The 17738-nt window shown below is 30.7% G+C and overlaps 2 protein-coding genes across 2 annotated transcripts in view; one reads left to right on the top strand and one right to left on the bottom strand.

Annotated features, from left to right (window-relative positions):
• The window catches only part of LOC114329020 (dual specificity protein phosphatase 23-like), a 206115-nt gene that overhangs the window by 95729 nt on the left and 92648 nt on the right, over window positions 1-17738 (bottom strand). The gene's annotated exons all lie outside the window — the stretch shown is intronic.
• Window positions 14609-17738, top strand: part of LOC114329019 (dual specificity protein phosphatase 23-like) — a 91179-nt gene continuing 88049 nt past the window's right edge. Inside the window, exon 1 of the mRNA XM_028278033.2 lies at window positions 14609-14777. Coding sequence (XP_028133834.2) covers window positions 14716-14777 — 62 coding nt within the window. The 5' untranslated portion in view covers window positions 14609-14715. The remainder of the gene's footprint in view (window positions 14778-17738) is intronic.

Consider the following 17738-nt stretch of genomic DNA (forward strand, 5'->3'; position numbering starts at 1 on the left):
CTAGAAAATGAGCATCACTATGATGCACCTCCATGCCCCCCCGTAGGCCCAGGTGGCAGGACGAAAAGGAGCTGGAATGTCCCCCAAAAAGCTTGTTCCCAAAACATACTCCCAGTTTGACTTGGCGGTAGCTGCAATAAGGTCAAGGTGGCTTCCCTAGGTAGTCAAGGTGGGTACGACATCACATGAGGGTTAGTTTTCTTCCAAACGGCTAAAAACATATACTTCGTTTGATTTCTCATATAAACCGGTAAACAAAAGTAAAGAGAAGAAGAAATAATCGAGGAAAACTTTTTAGAAGCAATAACATAAAAAAAACAACCATTAAAAATGGAACAAAAACTAATCTCAGGTAACCTTGAACTATTTTGAGTTTGAAAACATGAACAAATAATGGCATTGCATTTGAAATAGGAATATAAAATATGACTTATCTGAAATAACATGAGATTAAGATAGTAATAGCCATCTACATACATTTTATATACCTTAATGAAATGGTATTGAACCAGACAAAGATAGTTACATGACAATTTATAGATATATTGGACATGAAAATTTATAGATATATTGGATGTTCAATCGGTTTAAAACGTACAGAGAAATGGTAATTATTTCCAATATTAATTTGAGGACTTCAAAAATGTTTGGTTATGTAAAACCAAAAACCCCATTAATATAAAGATCGATATAAAGATAATATAAAGATCGAAATAATCTACATCCTTCACCTAAGGGACTGGCTAAGAACATTTAACAATGAACCAACTATTTCATATATTCAAGGTTAACTAAAAAACATTAGTAGAAAAAACGATTTACCGGTTAATTTTTTATTCCTCTTCCACTGATGGTACTCCCATCCTTACTCCAGGAAACCCGTACTCCAGGAAACAAGTGGTGGTAACTTTTTACTATACTTCCAAACTTAGTTGAAATAAAAATTAATTTCGAAGAAATTAACCGCCATTTACGGTACTAACCACCAACACCAACCTGTCAACCTCGCAGCCACCGGCCAAGTGCCTCTCATTCCTCCCACAGTCAGCGAGGAAAACGTCAAACTCTCACGGAACACGAATTAAACGACAAGGAACGGTTCAACAACTATGTTCCGTACAGTGTGACGTCACATGAGAAGTCCTTTACGATAAATTAAAGAATTTAAATGGGAGGTCAAGAGAAAATAATTATTTTTTTAAAAATAATTACAGCGCTAAAAATGATAATATAACGGGTGGACCGTTACAATCCCCTCCTACTCGGGAAAAAAAAATTTTTTAACCAAAAAAAATTTTTTTTTTTAAACTTCAAAATATTAACAACTAAATTTACAATAGTCTAACAATCCACGTTGATTCGCAAGATTACTTCTAAATATAAACTAATGGTCAAGGAAAAATAAATCAATACATGACTCAAACTCATACTAAAATGTTACTATGTTACTCTCTGCTACCAAATATTAACATATATTGCTCAAAAGTCAAAACAAAACTAAATATTGTACTTAAGTTCAGAATAATAACTGAGTGTCGAATTGGGCACTAAAACCAAAATTGAACTATCCATGGACATCAGATTTATAAAGGGTATATCCAAGAACGGAACAACCAGGAAAAGGTGTGAGCCAATTCGAACCATATCAAAAGTAAATGTACCAAAGTGAATAAAAAAAATCAGTAACTAAAATAGGTAAAGAATTGAACACTTTATCCAAAACTGAACTAACAATGGACACCAGATTCATAATAGTATATCCAGAGAAGAACAATCAGGAAGATTTATGGAACAATTCTCACTAATGTCAAATAATACCAATAATAAACATACCAAAGGAATCCAAAACTCAATAACCAAAATAAATGTGGAATCGGACACTTAATCCAAAGTCGAACTATCAGTGGACACCAGATTCATAAAAGGCATATCCAAAGAAGAAAGACCAGGCAAATTTATGGACCAATTCACACCAATACTAAACCACATAAACAGATCAGGTCTACGTACACCCACATCCGGTAATACGAACCTATCCAACCAAATACACAAAATAAATGAAGAATCGGACACTTATCCAGAATCGGACTATCAATGGACACCAGATTTATATAAGAGTATATCCCAAGAAGAACGATCAGGCAAATTTATGGACCAATTCTTACTAATACTAAATAAACTAAATTATTGGATCCAATGGTAACTAATACTGAACAAAATAAATAAATTAGGTCTATATACACCCTCATCCGGTAATCTGGACCTATCCAAACTAAGTAATCAAAATAAGTCAGAATAAATATTGCTAACAGACTAAGTAACAGAGAGGTAACCAAACTAAATCAAAGGTAAGGTAAATACTTAAAGTGTATTGACTAAAGTATTCTAGAAAATACATAAACTAATTCATGCTGGTATTCGCGAACTATAGCATGTTGCTACAACAGATGTATGAGAATAACCAGACTTAGATAAGGTACTAATATAAGAATAAGTAAGGAAGAAAACAGAATGAATGGTGAACTTACAAGGTCTATGGCACTATGATAAATAATAGGAAGAAAAAAAAATATGATAAGTGATAGGGAAAAAATTGACGAGAACGAGCACAATTTTAAATAAAACTGCAAATTCATGCGTTCTCACATACGTACATAGAATTATTCAGGAAATATTCCAGAATCTGAATAACAAAACTAATGCCTACGAAAAGAAGTGGGAATATACTCAAATGAACAACTCATCTGTCTAAACACTCCAAATACTGACTTAACGAACCTACTATGTATAGGGATGGCCTAAGCATTGATTTATAAACAAGTGCGCAAGATATTTATCCATGTTTACTCATCAACTCAAAGTACAAACATACTATGAAGCAAAAGGCCTAATATGAACTAAATACTTCCCTATTAAATTGTAAAAAAACTGAAATAAGTAAACTGATTACAGAAAAATGTTTAGGAAATGTAATGATGAAAAGACATCTGCCTACTCTGCCATGAGGACATAGATTACGAAACCGGACAGCAGTGATCAGTTGCTGAATTTCGAACCCACGTATTCACCAACTTTGAGCATCAACAGACTAAGTAGTTTCTAAGAAGAAATATGAAAGACTCAAGAATTCATACATACTTACATCAAAATTCCAAACTAATTCCAGAATCATACTGTGTAGGATAGAAGGATATAAATTATTATAAAGTGTTTAAGATATTGGAGACAAATAATGTTAATAGAGTAACCCAATAACAAATTAAAAACCACATCTTTCCAATATGGCAAATTCAATAATAAGATATAAATATGATCAAAAAAAAAATTAGTAAGTAATCAAATATTCCAAATAATATAACACATAACCTGAGATAAGTAGTGCATAACATACAGTTCCATAATAATATCCATATTAAACAAGAGTACTTGTATGAGCTTACCTGTCCAAATAAGTATATAAATATATAATAATTCAACAACCCTTCTAACTTAAGGGGTTAGGTGTGCAAAAACTAAACAAAAATACAAGTGAAGTTCTGATTAATTGTATAATCCTACTGACAGGATTAGCAATTAATAACATTGACTCATAATAATAATTACAATGCACCATGCCTAATACCAAAAAAAAGTTAAACTCATACATAAAGTACTACATAATAATTAAATTAATAAGTAATAAATTAAAAGTCATCAACAACAAAGCCAAAGATGAAATCAAGCAATGTATGTAGGTACCTGCATTATCAGATGACAAAAAAAATATCAGACTAAAATTTCTAACCATACTAAAGATTGAGCTAAGCTAAAGACAAACAGAAGAAGAGATTAGCTTGAACAACACTGTTAAGGTAATCTTCTTCTGAAGACTGTTCTATAACTTAGTAGGAAAATAGTATCAATGTTTCCTAACTAATAAAGAATTTATATTTAAATCTCAACCTAAAGTATCTGATTTCTATGAGCATTATATTATGGTACCCACATTGATATAATATTATTATCAACAATAATAAAACTAGAAACTGAGGTGGATAATGGAACTACTTTACTATACAATAATTATAATTGTTATGTTTAACACTACCAATTAAAGAAAAATAATTTGGATGACCATCTGTAATCATCCGAACCATGCGAATTCAACGTATCATGTGTAGAAGCTAATGTTGTGGACTGATTGTGCTTTGTGGTGTGTGCCTGTCTTACCAAACAACCCAAATATCAAAAATAACAAATATAAAATATAATCTAAAGTTTGTAAGACAAAGATACATATGGAGAAAATATTAGCGACACACCAACAAATCAAAATGCCAGCAAAATATATAAATAATCAAATCAATAAAGTAAATAAAATACCTAAATACTGAAAATAATTTCTAGTTAGGTGTAAAATATAACCACACTAGAAAAAAAAATATGCATATATTCAACGATTAATTGTACGCGCAAACGCACTACCATTGGTAGAAGGAATAAAAATTTAACTAATAGAACATAATGTCAGTTATGTATACTCAATCTAAATACATAAATAAGTTTCCAATAAAAATACAAAATCCAAACTAACATATGAGCTGTACCACTAAAACTAAAAATGAGGTATCGAAATAAACTAATCAAAACCAAAAGCAGCATAAGTCTACCTGTTTAGTATTCGTAAAGTTTTAAAGACCAAAAATAAATCAGAAGTAACATGTATACAAAGATATCAAAAGTTAATAAAACAGAAAATTCCAATAAAAGAAAATTGAACTAAAAGAACTACTGTCTTAGAACCAAAAACGGTTGGCACCACGCATTGGGCAGCCAGTGTAACAAAAATAAGAAAACTTCTGTTGGAGTGAAAGTAAAAAGAAAGATATACTCCAACAGAAGTAAGGAAAAAAAAGAAGAAAAGAAAAGACTAAGGTAACTAGTTGGGGCCTCTTATGAAAATAAAAATGAAGGGGCTTCAGCGGTTGAGCCGAAGTAGGAAAAATAAAAAATACTACTTTGCAGTAGTACTGAAGAAAGGGGAATTAGAAGGGATAATAAGTAGACGTGGGAAGAGACAGAGGCAAACTGAATAGAGTTGGCTAGCTATAGATGCAAGAGAGCAACTTGACACTCAAGGATGGATACGGCTCGTTTGCATGCCTGTCGAAGAACAGTAGCTCTATGTAGATAGTAATAATGACTAAAATATGAAATAATAAAATAAGAATAATGTACTGAAGAGGAATGAAGATGAATAATTTCTAAAGACGAACAAGATAAATAAATCTAACAAATCATGGGCGCCATGAAAATGATCTTCGATCATTCTCCCAGGTATCTTATACTGCTGTCAGATATTAAATATATCAAACCTGTAATAATGAACATAAAGGAATAATAAAAATAAATGATATACAAAATAAATAAACATATTTATTAAAAATAACTACCAGATTTTTAACAATCTCTGAGTTAAGCAAGTTCATATTATGCTGTGACTCTAAAATGACATAAGTTATACAAGAAGATATATATATTTTAAAGATAACAACAATAATGTTATCTGTTACAAACTTAAATATAAGTACCTCTTACTAACATATAGGGTACAAAATTACATAAGTCTTCTACCAAATGGTTATAGTACGCCTGCTACGTACAACTAAAGGAAACCGACGAAGATGAAAATAATACAAATAAATAGGCCCAAACCTCACTAAGAGAAAATACAATACTGAATAAAGCAAAATTAAATATACAAATGAATAAACGTTATAGAAGTGAAGTTAAGAAAAATACCGACAAAATGACCTAAATTAACCGAGCAAATGCAATGAAATAAAGTAACGACGAAGTAACCGAACAAACGAAATAAAGCGAATAAATACAATATTTGGGAAACAAGCAAGTAATGTTACAAAATAAATTTACCCGAATTACATAAACCAATATCAAAGCAATAATAAAGTATTAAAAACCTAATTTTCTCTAGGCTTATTCCTGTCCACAAGAAGTTACCGTAGATACAAAGTTTGGGAACCAAATAATCTAATATACAAATACATATGTCAAAAAAAACAGAGGTAACCTAAATCTGGAAAAAAAACATAGTGTATTTAACAGATAGTCTGAAATATAAAAAAAACCAATAGTTACTAAAACTCCTCACTAAATGTTCCCAAACGAGGTTGCGGTTGCATCCTAGAAAATGAGCATCACTATGATGCACCTCCATGCCCCCCCGTAGGCCCAGGTGGCAGGACGAAAAGGAGCTGGAATGTCCCCCAAAAAGCTTGTTCCCAAAACATACTCCCAGTTTGACTTGGCGGTAGCTGCAATAAGGTCAAGGTGGCTTCCCTAGGTAGTCAAGGTGGGTACGACATCACATGAGGGTTAGTTTTCTTCCAAACGGCTAAAAACATATACTTCGTTTGATTTCTCATATAAACCGGTAAACAAAAGTAAAGAGAAGAAGAAATAATCGAGGAAAACTTTTTAGAAGCAATAACATAAAAAAAACAACCATTAAAAATGGAACAAAAACTAATCTCAGGTAACCTTGAACTATTTTGAGTTTGAAAACATGAACAAATAATGGCATTGCATTTGAAATAGGAATATAAAATATGACTTATCTGAAATAACATGAGATTAAGATAGTAATAGCCATCTACATACATTTTATATACCTTAATGAAATGGTATTGAACCAGACAAAGATAGTTACATGACAATTTATAGATATATTGGACATGAAAATTTATAGATATATTGGATGTTCAATCGGTTTAAAACGTACAGAGAAATGGTAATTATTTCCAATATTAATTTGAGGACTTCAAAAATGTTTGGTTATGTAAAACAAAAAACCCCATTAATATAAAGATCGATATAAAGATAATATAAAGATCGAAATAATCTACATCCTTCACCTAAGGGACTGGCTAAGAACATTTAACAATGAACCAACTATTTCATATATTCAAGGTTAACTAAAAAACATTAGTAGAAAAAACGATTTACCGGTTAATTTTTTATTCCTCTTCCACTGATGGTACTCCCATCCTTACTCCAGGAAACCCGTACTCCAGGAAACAAGTGGTGGTAACTTTTTACTATACTTCCAAACTTAGTTGAAATAAAAATTAATTTCGAAGAAATTAACCGCCATTTACGGTACTAACCACCAACACCAACATGTCAACCTCGCAGCCACCGGCCAAGTGCCTCTCATTCCTCCCACAGTCAGCGAGGAAAACGTCAAACTCTCACGGAACACGAATTAAACGACAAGGAACGGTTCAACAACTATGTTCCGTACAGTGTGACGTCACATGAGAAGTCCTTTACGATAAATTAAAGAATTTAAATGGGAGGTCAAGAGAAAATAATTATTTTTTTAAAAATAATTACAGCGCTAAAAATAATAATATAACGGGTGGACCGTTACAACACCTTCATATTTGTTGGCGGTGTTTCACGAGTACCATCAGTTTAACGAGTGATGACTTTTTATTTTTTTTTTACTGCATATGCAATCTATGAAGTGGGTCATAAAATATAGACTTTCTTAAACAACTTATTAAATTTTCAGCTCTTAATGTTTATAAACAATGGAAATATGATTTATTGAAAAAAATTCTAACGTGTTTTCTATTAGTCATATAAAATCCATTTTATTATTTTAATGTGTATTTTTTCACCAGCTTTCCAGTGAGCCTACATACGAGAGTGTAACATAAAAACTGTCAAAGTTATTCTAATTGTTTATAACCTAAAAAGTAGGGTCTTTTCAGACGGTTTTTTTACCAAAAATTTTGATTAAATCTGAAAACATTTTCAATACATCTTAAAATTAAAGTCTCAAATAATCGATTGCGATTTGTAAAATATCTCTAGAGTCACTGTTAGGGCAAGAACAGTTGTTTAAACAATTGCTGTCTGAGATAAACAAATTGAATAACTTATAAATTATTTGGTCCATCTGGTTGAAATTTAGCACACTGAAATAACCCATTAATTGGCATAATTTAAAGTAGTTAAATTAAATATCGTTGTGCAAAAATACAGTTATTAATATTTAAAAATTAGTGCAAAAATGAGAGTTTTTTACAATGATCTCGGTCAATTGTTTATATATTTCAATATGTCTCACACCAAATGGAAGAACTTTCTAAGGTCTACAATATTTATTTGAAACACTTTTCTCTAAAATGGATGAAAAATGTTTTATAGTCAAAAAACTTAGTTTTTCATTCTTTGTAACTGTTTTAAAAAAAGAACAAGAAAAATTAGCTGTACGTCTTCACGGAATTATTATCAATTATACCTCATCTATCGCTTAAAACCTTCAAAACCCTGCTTAACATTTTTACGTGAAATCGATGATTTTTTTCCCCATTAACTGGTGTATTAATATTATTGTAAGTATTGTATATTTCAATTTATTGTATTCAAATAGAAATGTCGAAATTGCAATAAACCTAGCATACAAGAATGTGTTTTTTGGCCCTAACCCGAGAAACAAATAAAACAAAAATAAAAAAAAAACTCCAATAAATAAAAAACAAATAAATATTTTTTATTTTTATTTATTTATAAGTACAGATATAATTACTCGTATACAGTGCGTCCATAAACTAACGCATACATTCATTATTAACTAAATAAACAACATTATTAGAAATTACCGAAACAGGTCAATTTTTGAATTCAATTTATGATTTTTTGGTATATACAGTATGTCCCTGTAAGTTGTATCCATATGGAAAACTTTTTTATTATTAATTTTACGAAAAAAGTTATTCTTCATAAAAAGCTCTGCATGCTCCAAAACCCAAGATTCAACCATCAGATATCAAATTTTATGAATATTATACGGGGTATGTCAAAAAGTTTGAATTTCACTCAAGAGTAAAGTAGCTTTATTTTTCACAATATTGAAAATTGCTATTATGAAAAGTTGTTTGGAATTAAAAACTATATTCTAATATGCAATTACATCCTAATTGAAAAAATTTTTTTTTGAAAGATTATGGATAACTAACATTATTTTCAGTAATTTTAATTCTAATAACTCTTTTATTATTAATTTTACGAAAAAGTGATTCGTAATAAAAAATTCTGCATGGTCTAAAATACTCTAAAACCTAAAATACAACCATCTTATGTCAATTTTATACAAGGTGTGTCAGAAAACAAAAATTTAGATCAAAAGTAAAGTACCTCTATAGTTCAAAATATTTCAATAAGAAGGATGTAATTACATATTGAAACATGGTTTTTAATTCTTAATAACTTTTCATAATAACAATTTTCGATATTGTGAAAAATAAAGGTATTTTACTCTTGAGCCAAATTCATATTTTTTGACATACCTTGTATAAAATTGATAAAATTTGACATAAGATGGTTGTATTTTAGGTTTCAGACCATTCAGAACTTTTTATTAGGAATCACTTTTTTAGTTATCCATAATTTTTCAAAAAAAAAAAAAAAATTCAAATTAGAAGGATGTAATTGCATATTAGAATATAGTTTTTAATTCCAAACAACTTTTCATAATAGCAATTTTCAATATTGTGAAAAATAAAGCTATTTTCAATATTGTGAAATTTAAACTTTTTGACATACCTCGTATAATATTCATAAAATTTTATATCTGATGGATGAATCTTAGGTTTTGGACCATGCAGAGCTTTTTATGAAGAATGACTTTTTTTCGTAAAATTAATAATAAAAAAGTTTTCCATATCGATACAACTTACAGGGACATACTGTATATCAGACTAGTGACGTCATCCGTCTGGACGTGATGACGTAATCGATGATTTTTTCAATACGAATAGGGATCGTGTGATAGCTCATTTGAAAGTAAATTCAATTCCTTATTCAGTAATATAAACATTAATATAATTATTTATACAGGGTGTCCAAAAACAATTTTTTAATTAAATTGGTTGACACAAAAAGAAGACTTTGCGTAGTTTATTTAATTCAAAATACATTTTACTGCTGGCAGAAAATAGAAATAAAATATTTATTTCAAATATAAACATTACTTTTTGCTTAAATTCAATGTTAAGCTGCCACCCACCTGCCTCTTGACAGGTTGAACATTTAATTTAAGCGAAAAGCAAAAGCAATGTTTATTTGCCAAATAAAATTTTTATTTCTGTTTTATGACAGCAGTAAAATGTATTTGGAATTAAATAAATTACGCACATTCGTCTTTTTGTGTTAATTAATTTAATATAAAAAGTTTTGGACACCCTGTATAAATAATTACGTTAATGTTAATATTATTGACTAGAGAATTGAATTGCCTTTCAAATGAGCTAGCACACAGCCCCTATTATTCTTTTAAAAATCATCGATTACGTCATCACGTCCAGACGGATAACCTCACTATTGTAGTATGGTATAATATGCCAAATATCATAAATTAAAATCAAAAGTCGACACCTGTTTCGGTAATTTCTAATTATGTTGTTTATTTAGCTAATAATGAATTTATGCGATATTTTATGGACGCACTGTATACGAGTAATTATATAACATGTAGGTAAGTACCTATAAATAAATAAAAGTACAAAATATTTATTTCTTTTTTATTCAATGTCGTTTTTTTATAATTTTTGTTTTATTTGTTCTCGGGTTAGGGTCAAAAAACCCAGTCTTAAATATGCTAGGTTTATTGCAGCTTAGACATTTGTATTAAAAATTTCGGCATTTCTATAAAAAATAAAATAAAAGTAAAGCAACAGAATGTACCTATGTATCTATAAAAATAATATTATAGTACTTATGTTATGAAATAAGAAATTTATGACTATGAATCTGCAATCAATCATAAACAAGTTTGGCTAATTTTCTTGGCCAAAGACATTTTTCCGAAAAGAAAAGACATTTCTACTCCTGTTTTTCAAGCAATAAATTAAAATATAAATACTTATACAATACTTACACAATAATGTTAATTGCAATAAAAACTTAGACACCAAAATTTAATAGATGTCTTATAATTTAATAGGTGAGGAAATCTATGACGGTTTGTACCGTAATTGTGTATATCAAAGGCTAACCAATTTCAGCACTCTGGTGCGGTAGTATAGGAGCATCTGTAAATATGCTAGCCGTCCATGGAATTTTTAATGTAGGTCTGTGCAGCCACATTTAAAAGGCCTCAAAACTATTAATGGTGGATATTTTTAATGTCCCTGCTTCGACATCGTATAAGAGGACTGTTGTACTGACCAAATGTAACATTTAATCATTCGCTTTCAAAGTTGAAGTTGCAAGTTATCATTAAAGAAGAATGACCTCATTTTTAAAAATGTCGTGCAGGCTATCTCGATTCTACATTTTATCTCTTTATCTGTAGTTGTGTTAAACGGTTAAACACCATGTATTTCAACGGCGTAACCAGCATGGCCCTAAGGGGGGTTACAAGGCCCTAAGGGGGGGGGGGGGTTACAACTACTGGAAGGTCTCTAGCGGGTATGGTGTTAAGCGTATAGAGCTCAAAGTACATCCCAATGGGGAGGGGGTTATAACCCCAAAACCCCCCTCCCTGGTTACGCCTATGATGTATTTTGACCTAACCATGTATTTTGTTTTTGAACAGTTTATGTTTAGGCCAAAATCTCTTCCCACTGTGTCAATGGCATTTAAATGATGACCATAATTATGAAGTAAAAAATAATTTATTGTGCAGAGGCAAGTATATAACCTCACATATAACAGAAAGTTTTAGGCTGTCAACTGTTACCGCTCCATCGGGAACCGATCTCTCAGCCTTAATTAGTCTCCTGAATGCGACCATTAATTCAAAATTAGTGTTACCATATCGTGGGTATACTGCAAAAGATGACCAAGTCAATTTTTATCGATTTTTAGTTTATGTGACCAAGTCACTCGAAAGAAGTAACCGAATACCTGAAAAAATGCCCATGGCAAAATTATGAGGTTTGATGCCGCAACACACAACATACAAAAATGTCTATGTCTTTGTATGCGTATCAATAGACTGGAAGAAATGAACATGTTGATTTGGTCACTTTTGCATGAAATATGATTCATATTAAATATCAATTTATAAATATTGAAATTATATATATTAAATATCAATTGAATAAATTTTATTCATGTCAACATTGAACTGCGACAATTGGATATTATGACTTGGTCACTTTTTGATCTTTTAGTTTTACGTATACGTTGTATGTTTATTGGTTGAACGATCACTTGTTGGAAAAATAGATATTAAGTTTCTCTTTCATTTTATCGTACAAAACAGAAATTTAAATATTGTGTAGCATATTTTTTTTTGAATCTGGTCATTCTTACATAGAAGTAGATTACATGCTGAGTGCCATAAAAAATGCTAAAAATAATTTCCAGTACTATGCATGATTGGTTACACATTTTTAGACTGCCCGAAAGAAAAAAGTGATTCATATAATGTACAGGAATTAAGGTATAATGATTTTCTATATAAATACCCTAGCTGCTAATATTCTTAAAAATAGAAGAATTGACGAAAACTGAAATCGTGTTAAATGGTTAAAAATTAAATGTATGCGATATGAAGCAGATAAACCGCAATATATATTATTTAAGTACAACTATAGTGATCCAGAGTTTCTTATATTCAATGTAGTTGGACGTACTAATCGAGTTATAAATCCTATAAAAGATTCAACTACTATTATACTCCAAAGCTATTTCTAAACTTAAAAAAGCAGGATCTTCTAAAATTGTGTAAGACAGGAGTTCCTTCTGAATTCCATCCTTGGGTACCAGCCAACAGTCAATACCATCAGAGAGTGGAAATATGTTGCTCCAGAGCCATAGTCCTGTCGCCAGGGGGGGTACAACGGCCTCGTTAATTCAGATGGACTTACTCAAGTTTTTTTTATGTATTTTGACCCGTAGAACACGAATTTTTTGGGTAACAGTTGATCCGGATGTCGATAAGATTGTTATAGACCAAGAACTTGAGGAATCAAATAACAGCGATTTTTGGCAAAACAAAACAATATTTTGTATTTTTTGGGCCATTTTAAGTAAAAATATTTCTACAAGTTTTTTCGTAGGATGCACAGTTTTTGAGATAAACGCGGTTGAACTTTAAAAAAATCGAAAAATTGCAATTTTTGAACCCGAATAACTTTTGATTAAAAAATAAAATAGCAAGTCTGCTTACCGCATTTCAAAGTTTAAGTCAAATTATATCGGTTTTGATTATTTGCATTGGTAAAAATTTGTTTTTTTATTGTTTAACAAAGCTATAAACACGTAGGGTTTCCCGTGCTTTTACATGCGTTTTAACGCATGTAACGTAGAAATAGACTTGATTGCACTAGTACCTATTCTACCTACTCGTTCGATTTTAAATGAGAAATCATAGAAACATCACTCACGCACTAGTTGTTTGTAGCTTTGTTTAACAATAACACAATAAATTTTTAGCAATGCAAATAATCAAAACCGACATAATTTGACTTGAACTTTCAAAGGCGCTAAGCAGAATTGCTATTTTATTTTTTAATCAAAAGTTATTCGGGTTTAAAAATTGCAGTTTTTCGATTTTTTGAAAGTTCAACCGCGTTTATCTCGAAAACTGTGCATCCTACTAAAAAACTTGTAGAAATATTTTTTGCTTAAAATGACCCAAAAAATACAAAATATTGTTTTGTTTTGCCAAAAATCGCTGTTATTTGATTCCTCAAGTTCTTGGTCTATAACAATCTTATCGACATCCGGATCAACTGTTACCCAAAAAATTCGTGTTCTACGGGTCAAAATACATAAAAAAAACTTGGGTAAGTCCATCTGAATTAACGAGGCCGTTGTACCCCCCCTGGCGACAGGACTACCATCAGTATTGTCCGATTCGGATTCAGATTAGTTCAAATTCGCCTATTCGGATTCAGATTAATTCTAGTAGAGAAACTTTTACATTTTTGTTATTATTTTCCAATTTAAAAAATAAAGTAAATGTTTTTATTTGAAACTTCAGCCTTACACTGCAAATAAATAAAATTAGAAATATTTTCTTTGCGTTTTATTATTGATCAATAACCATCTTTTTGTGACCATGATTTAAATTTGAGCAAATGTCTGCATCAAAAAGTGACCAAGTCAATTATTTTTTTCGAAAAACAAAAAGGTTATTGCGATTTTTAGAGCTATTTAGAATCACTAACTTCAACCAGTTAATACCTGGAAAGAAAAAATACACGTCCTTTTATAATGTTTAAAAAAATTAAAAAAAAATACAGAATATTCAACATCAATTATCTCGAAACCATGATATTTGACTTGGTCAGTTTTTGCAGTATGCCCACGATATATGCGGAACAATTTACAGAACATTGAACAACAAGAAAAGAAACAATATAGCCATAAACATTTATAAGACAACAATATTTCTGAGATGTAATATTTCTTAAAAGATTCTATTATTTTAATTTTAATTAGACCAAACATGTTTAGTTGCGTTGACCGAATATTCCCTATATTACCCATTATTAGTTTAAACAACTAGAAACATCTCGACTGGTCTATATTTTCAGCTCCTGGCACGTGATTTGGCAACAGAAATACATGATTGTTGAATTGGTGTATAAATAATACCGACAAACAAATTGCAATGCAACCTAAGTACTAATCAAATCGTATTTCGAGTGTTATTAAATATAAAAGTATTAATTTAGTGATTGTGAAAACATGATTCTCGAGGATCAGCTTCGGCTCAAGCTACTGGAGGTTACAAATGCAGAGGACTATCGGTGCGTAAATCTATATTTTTTTTATTTATTTAAAAGTATTTTGCAATCTGTTGAGTGTCAACAGTAAACAAAAGTTATGACATTGACTAAGGACAAGAAGCATTTTACCCACCGGTGAAACCAAAGTACAATTTTTATAAAGTTGTATAGGAAATAATTACATGTTATAACTACTAACTATGTAATTAGTTCATAAGTTTACTCTAAATGGTAAGTCCAATGGTTTGAACCTCTTTAACCTACGCTGTTCTTGGGAATTGTCTAGGAGGTTAAGTGCAAACTGGTTTTCATGATTCTCCAACTTGGCAATGGCAATGTTTGCAGTGCTACGTTGATGCCTGCGTAGCGTGTAGAATGTGTAGCGTGATGACTTCCTGTATCATATCTATGTATATTTTAAGGCCTCGATGATAAAATTCTGTTGTTGATGTACCAAGGTGCATTAGTGATGGTTATGAGGGTTTTTGATTGGAAGCGTCGGATAATTTCGATGTTGAAGTGGCTAGCTATTCCCCATAGTTCCAACCCATAGGTCCAGATTGGCGTAAGTATTACCTTATAGAGCGGCAATTCATTATCCAGAGATAGTCTTGATGAACGACTCATTAACCAATACATATTTCTGAATTGGAGACCTACTTGCTTTATCTTGGTCCAGATATGTTTCCTCCATGTCAGACTTCTGTCGAAATGAATACCAAGATATTTTTTTACCTCGTTGGCTAATGGTAATTGATGATTGTTTAAAGTTACAGGAGGACAGGTTCCTCTTCGGGTTGTAAATGTAACATGAATAGATTTTCCTCCATTGACTTTAATTTTCCATTCTAAAAACCAATCTTGTATTCTGTCTAGATAGTCCGTTCTTTACCGGTAAAATATTGCAAAACCTTTAAATTTTAAACAACCGCTTGGATTGACATGAAATTTGGCATACACATAGCTAACAAGTCAAAGAAAAAAAGTGATATTGTGCCGATATGTGCTCTTGCCCTGGGGGTGACTGTCACCCCCTCTTGGGGGTGAAAAAATATTCGTCCAAAGTAAGTCAGGAAATGGATAAACTGGCAAATTTTAAGTAACTTTTGTTCTATAGAGTTTTTTCACCAAGTCAATACTTTTCGAGTTATTTGGCAGTGAATATGTTCATTTTTTTCAACAAAATAACCACGCTTTTAGACGGTTTTTCGCAAATAACTCAAATAGTAAGTATTTTCTCGAAAAAACATTCTTATCAAAAATATGGCCTGTAAAAAGTTTAAACATATGGTGTAGGTATATAACACGTCTCTATACCTAGTAGAAGCAGAGTTATAGCTAATGAAAAATAGGTTCATATTCGTCAAGTTCCAAATGGAATATTTTACCGTGAAATAACCAAAAATGAAGCACATTTCGGGAAAAACTCTTTACAACTTATTTAAAGTGTTTAAAAAAAGCTTCATTTTTGTTTTATAAAAAAAATTTCTAGCATCAAAAGTAAACAAGTTACACTCAAAATAAAGTTCGTCTCATTTTGTTTTGGTAAAAAAATCGAGAAAATCACCCCCTAATTAGTATCTTAAATGAACTTAATCGTTACGACTTCATAAGTTTCTTGACTCGTGTATGTATTGTTTATATGATCTGTCAGTTTCATCAGTTCAAAGTTCAAAGTTATTGAAAGGGCTGTAGTTAAAAGGGGCACCAAATCTTAATCAATTCTTGTCTAACAGAAAAACAAAAAAATACATGATATTCAGAAAATCAATGTTGTTCTGAAGCTATTTTCTTGTGGCATTTTTACAATTTTAACTATTTAGAATGGGAAATAAGCCACAATATTATTAAAAAATGATTTTTATTAACGTTTCGACGCCCAAATCGGGTGCCGTTGTCAAAATACAAAATACTATTAATATAAACAAAAATGTTGTTGCTTAGTAAAAAAATTCTTCTAATAATTTATTTAATTTGACTCATTTATATCGGCAATTCAGATACATATGATACATTTTAAAGTAGAAGACTTTAAAATGATATTGCCAATATTTATGAGTTGCGTTCCTGGGACGACTTTACTGAAAGATAGTTCATTCGATTACATGAAATCAACCCCAACTCAAGAATATCCGTCACAAAAAATCATAGCATGTGATCTGTCTTTAAAAAGACGACCACATGCAATGGTGACATTAAAATTCTCGCGTTAGAGATCTCATAGTAAATCACGAGGGAAAACCAGGAAAAACCTCGTGATACTATCCCGACATCGTAAGTATTTGGTCTTACATTTAATTTACTCTCAAAATTAATACCAAATTCTGACTTTACTATAATTTTGTTTAAATTATAAATAATATCAATAATACATGGGTATATAAGTAATACTAAAATATAAAATATGTACTAACTCGACTATTGACTTACTAATTGTGGTATTTTCTTTCTATTGACTTCCTCTTTCAGTATGGGTATCCACATCCTACTGCATTCCACCGAGGAATTTGCGACACAATTGGTTTCGTTTAGCATAATTAGAGCCGCTTCTTTGATTTTTCTCTTTTTACTATGAGATTTTTACTATGATTTTTCCTCGTGATTTACTATGAGATCTCTAACGCGAGAATTTTAATGTCACCATTGCATGTGGTCGTCTTTTTAAAGACAGATCACATGCTATGATTTTTTGTGACGGATATTCTTGAGTTGGGGTTGATTTCATGTAATCGAATGAACTATCTTTCAGTAAAGTCGTCCCAGGAACGCAACTCATAAATATTGGCAATATCATTTTAAAGTCTTCTACTTTAAAATGTATCATATGTATCTGAATTGCCGATATAAATGAGTCAAATTAAATAAATTATTAGAAGAATTTTTTTACTAAGCAACAACATTTTTGTTTATATTAATAGTATTTTGTATTTTGACAACGGCACCCGATTTGGGCGTCGAAACGTTAATAAAAATCATTTTTTA

This window comes from Diabrotica virgifera, chromosome 4 (assembly GCF_917563875.1).
Source record: "Diabrotica virgifera virgifera chromosome 4, PGI_DIABVI_V3a".
Lineage (NCBI taxonomy): Eukaryota > Metazoa > Arthropoda > Insecta > Coleoptera > Chrysomelidae > Diabrotica > Diabrotica virgifera.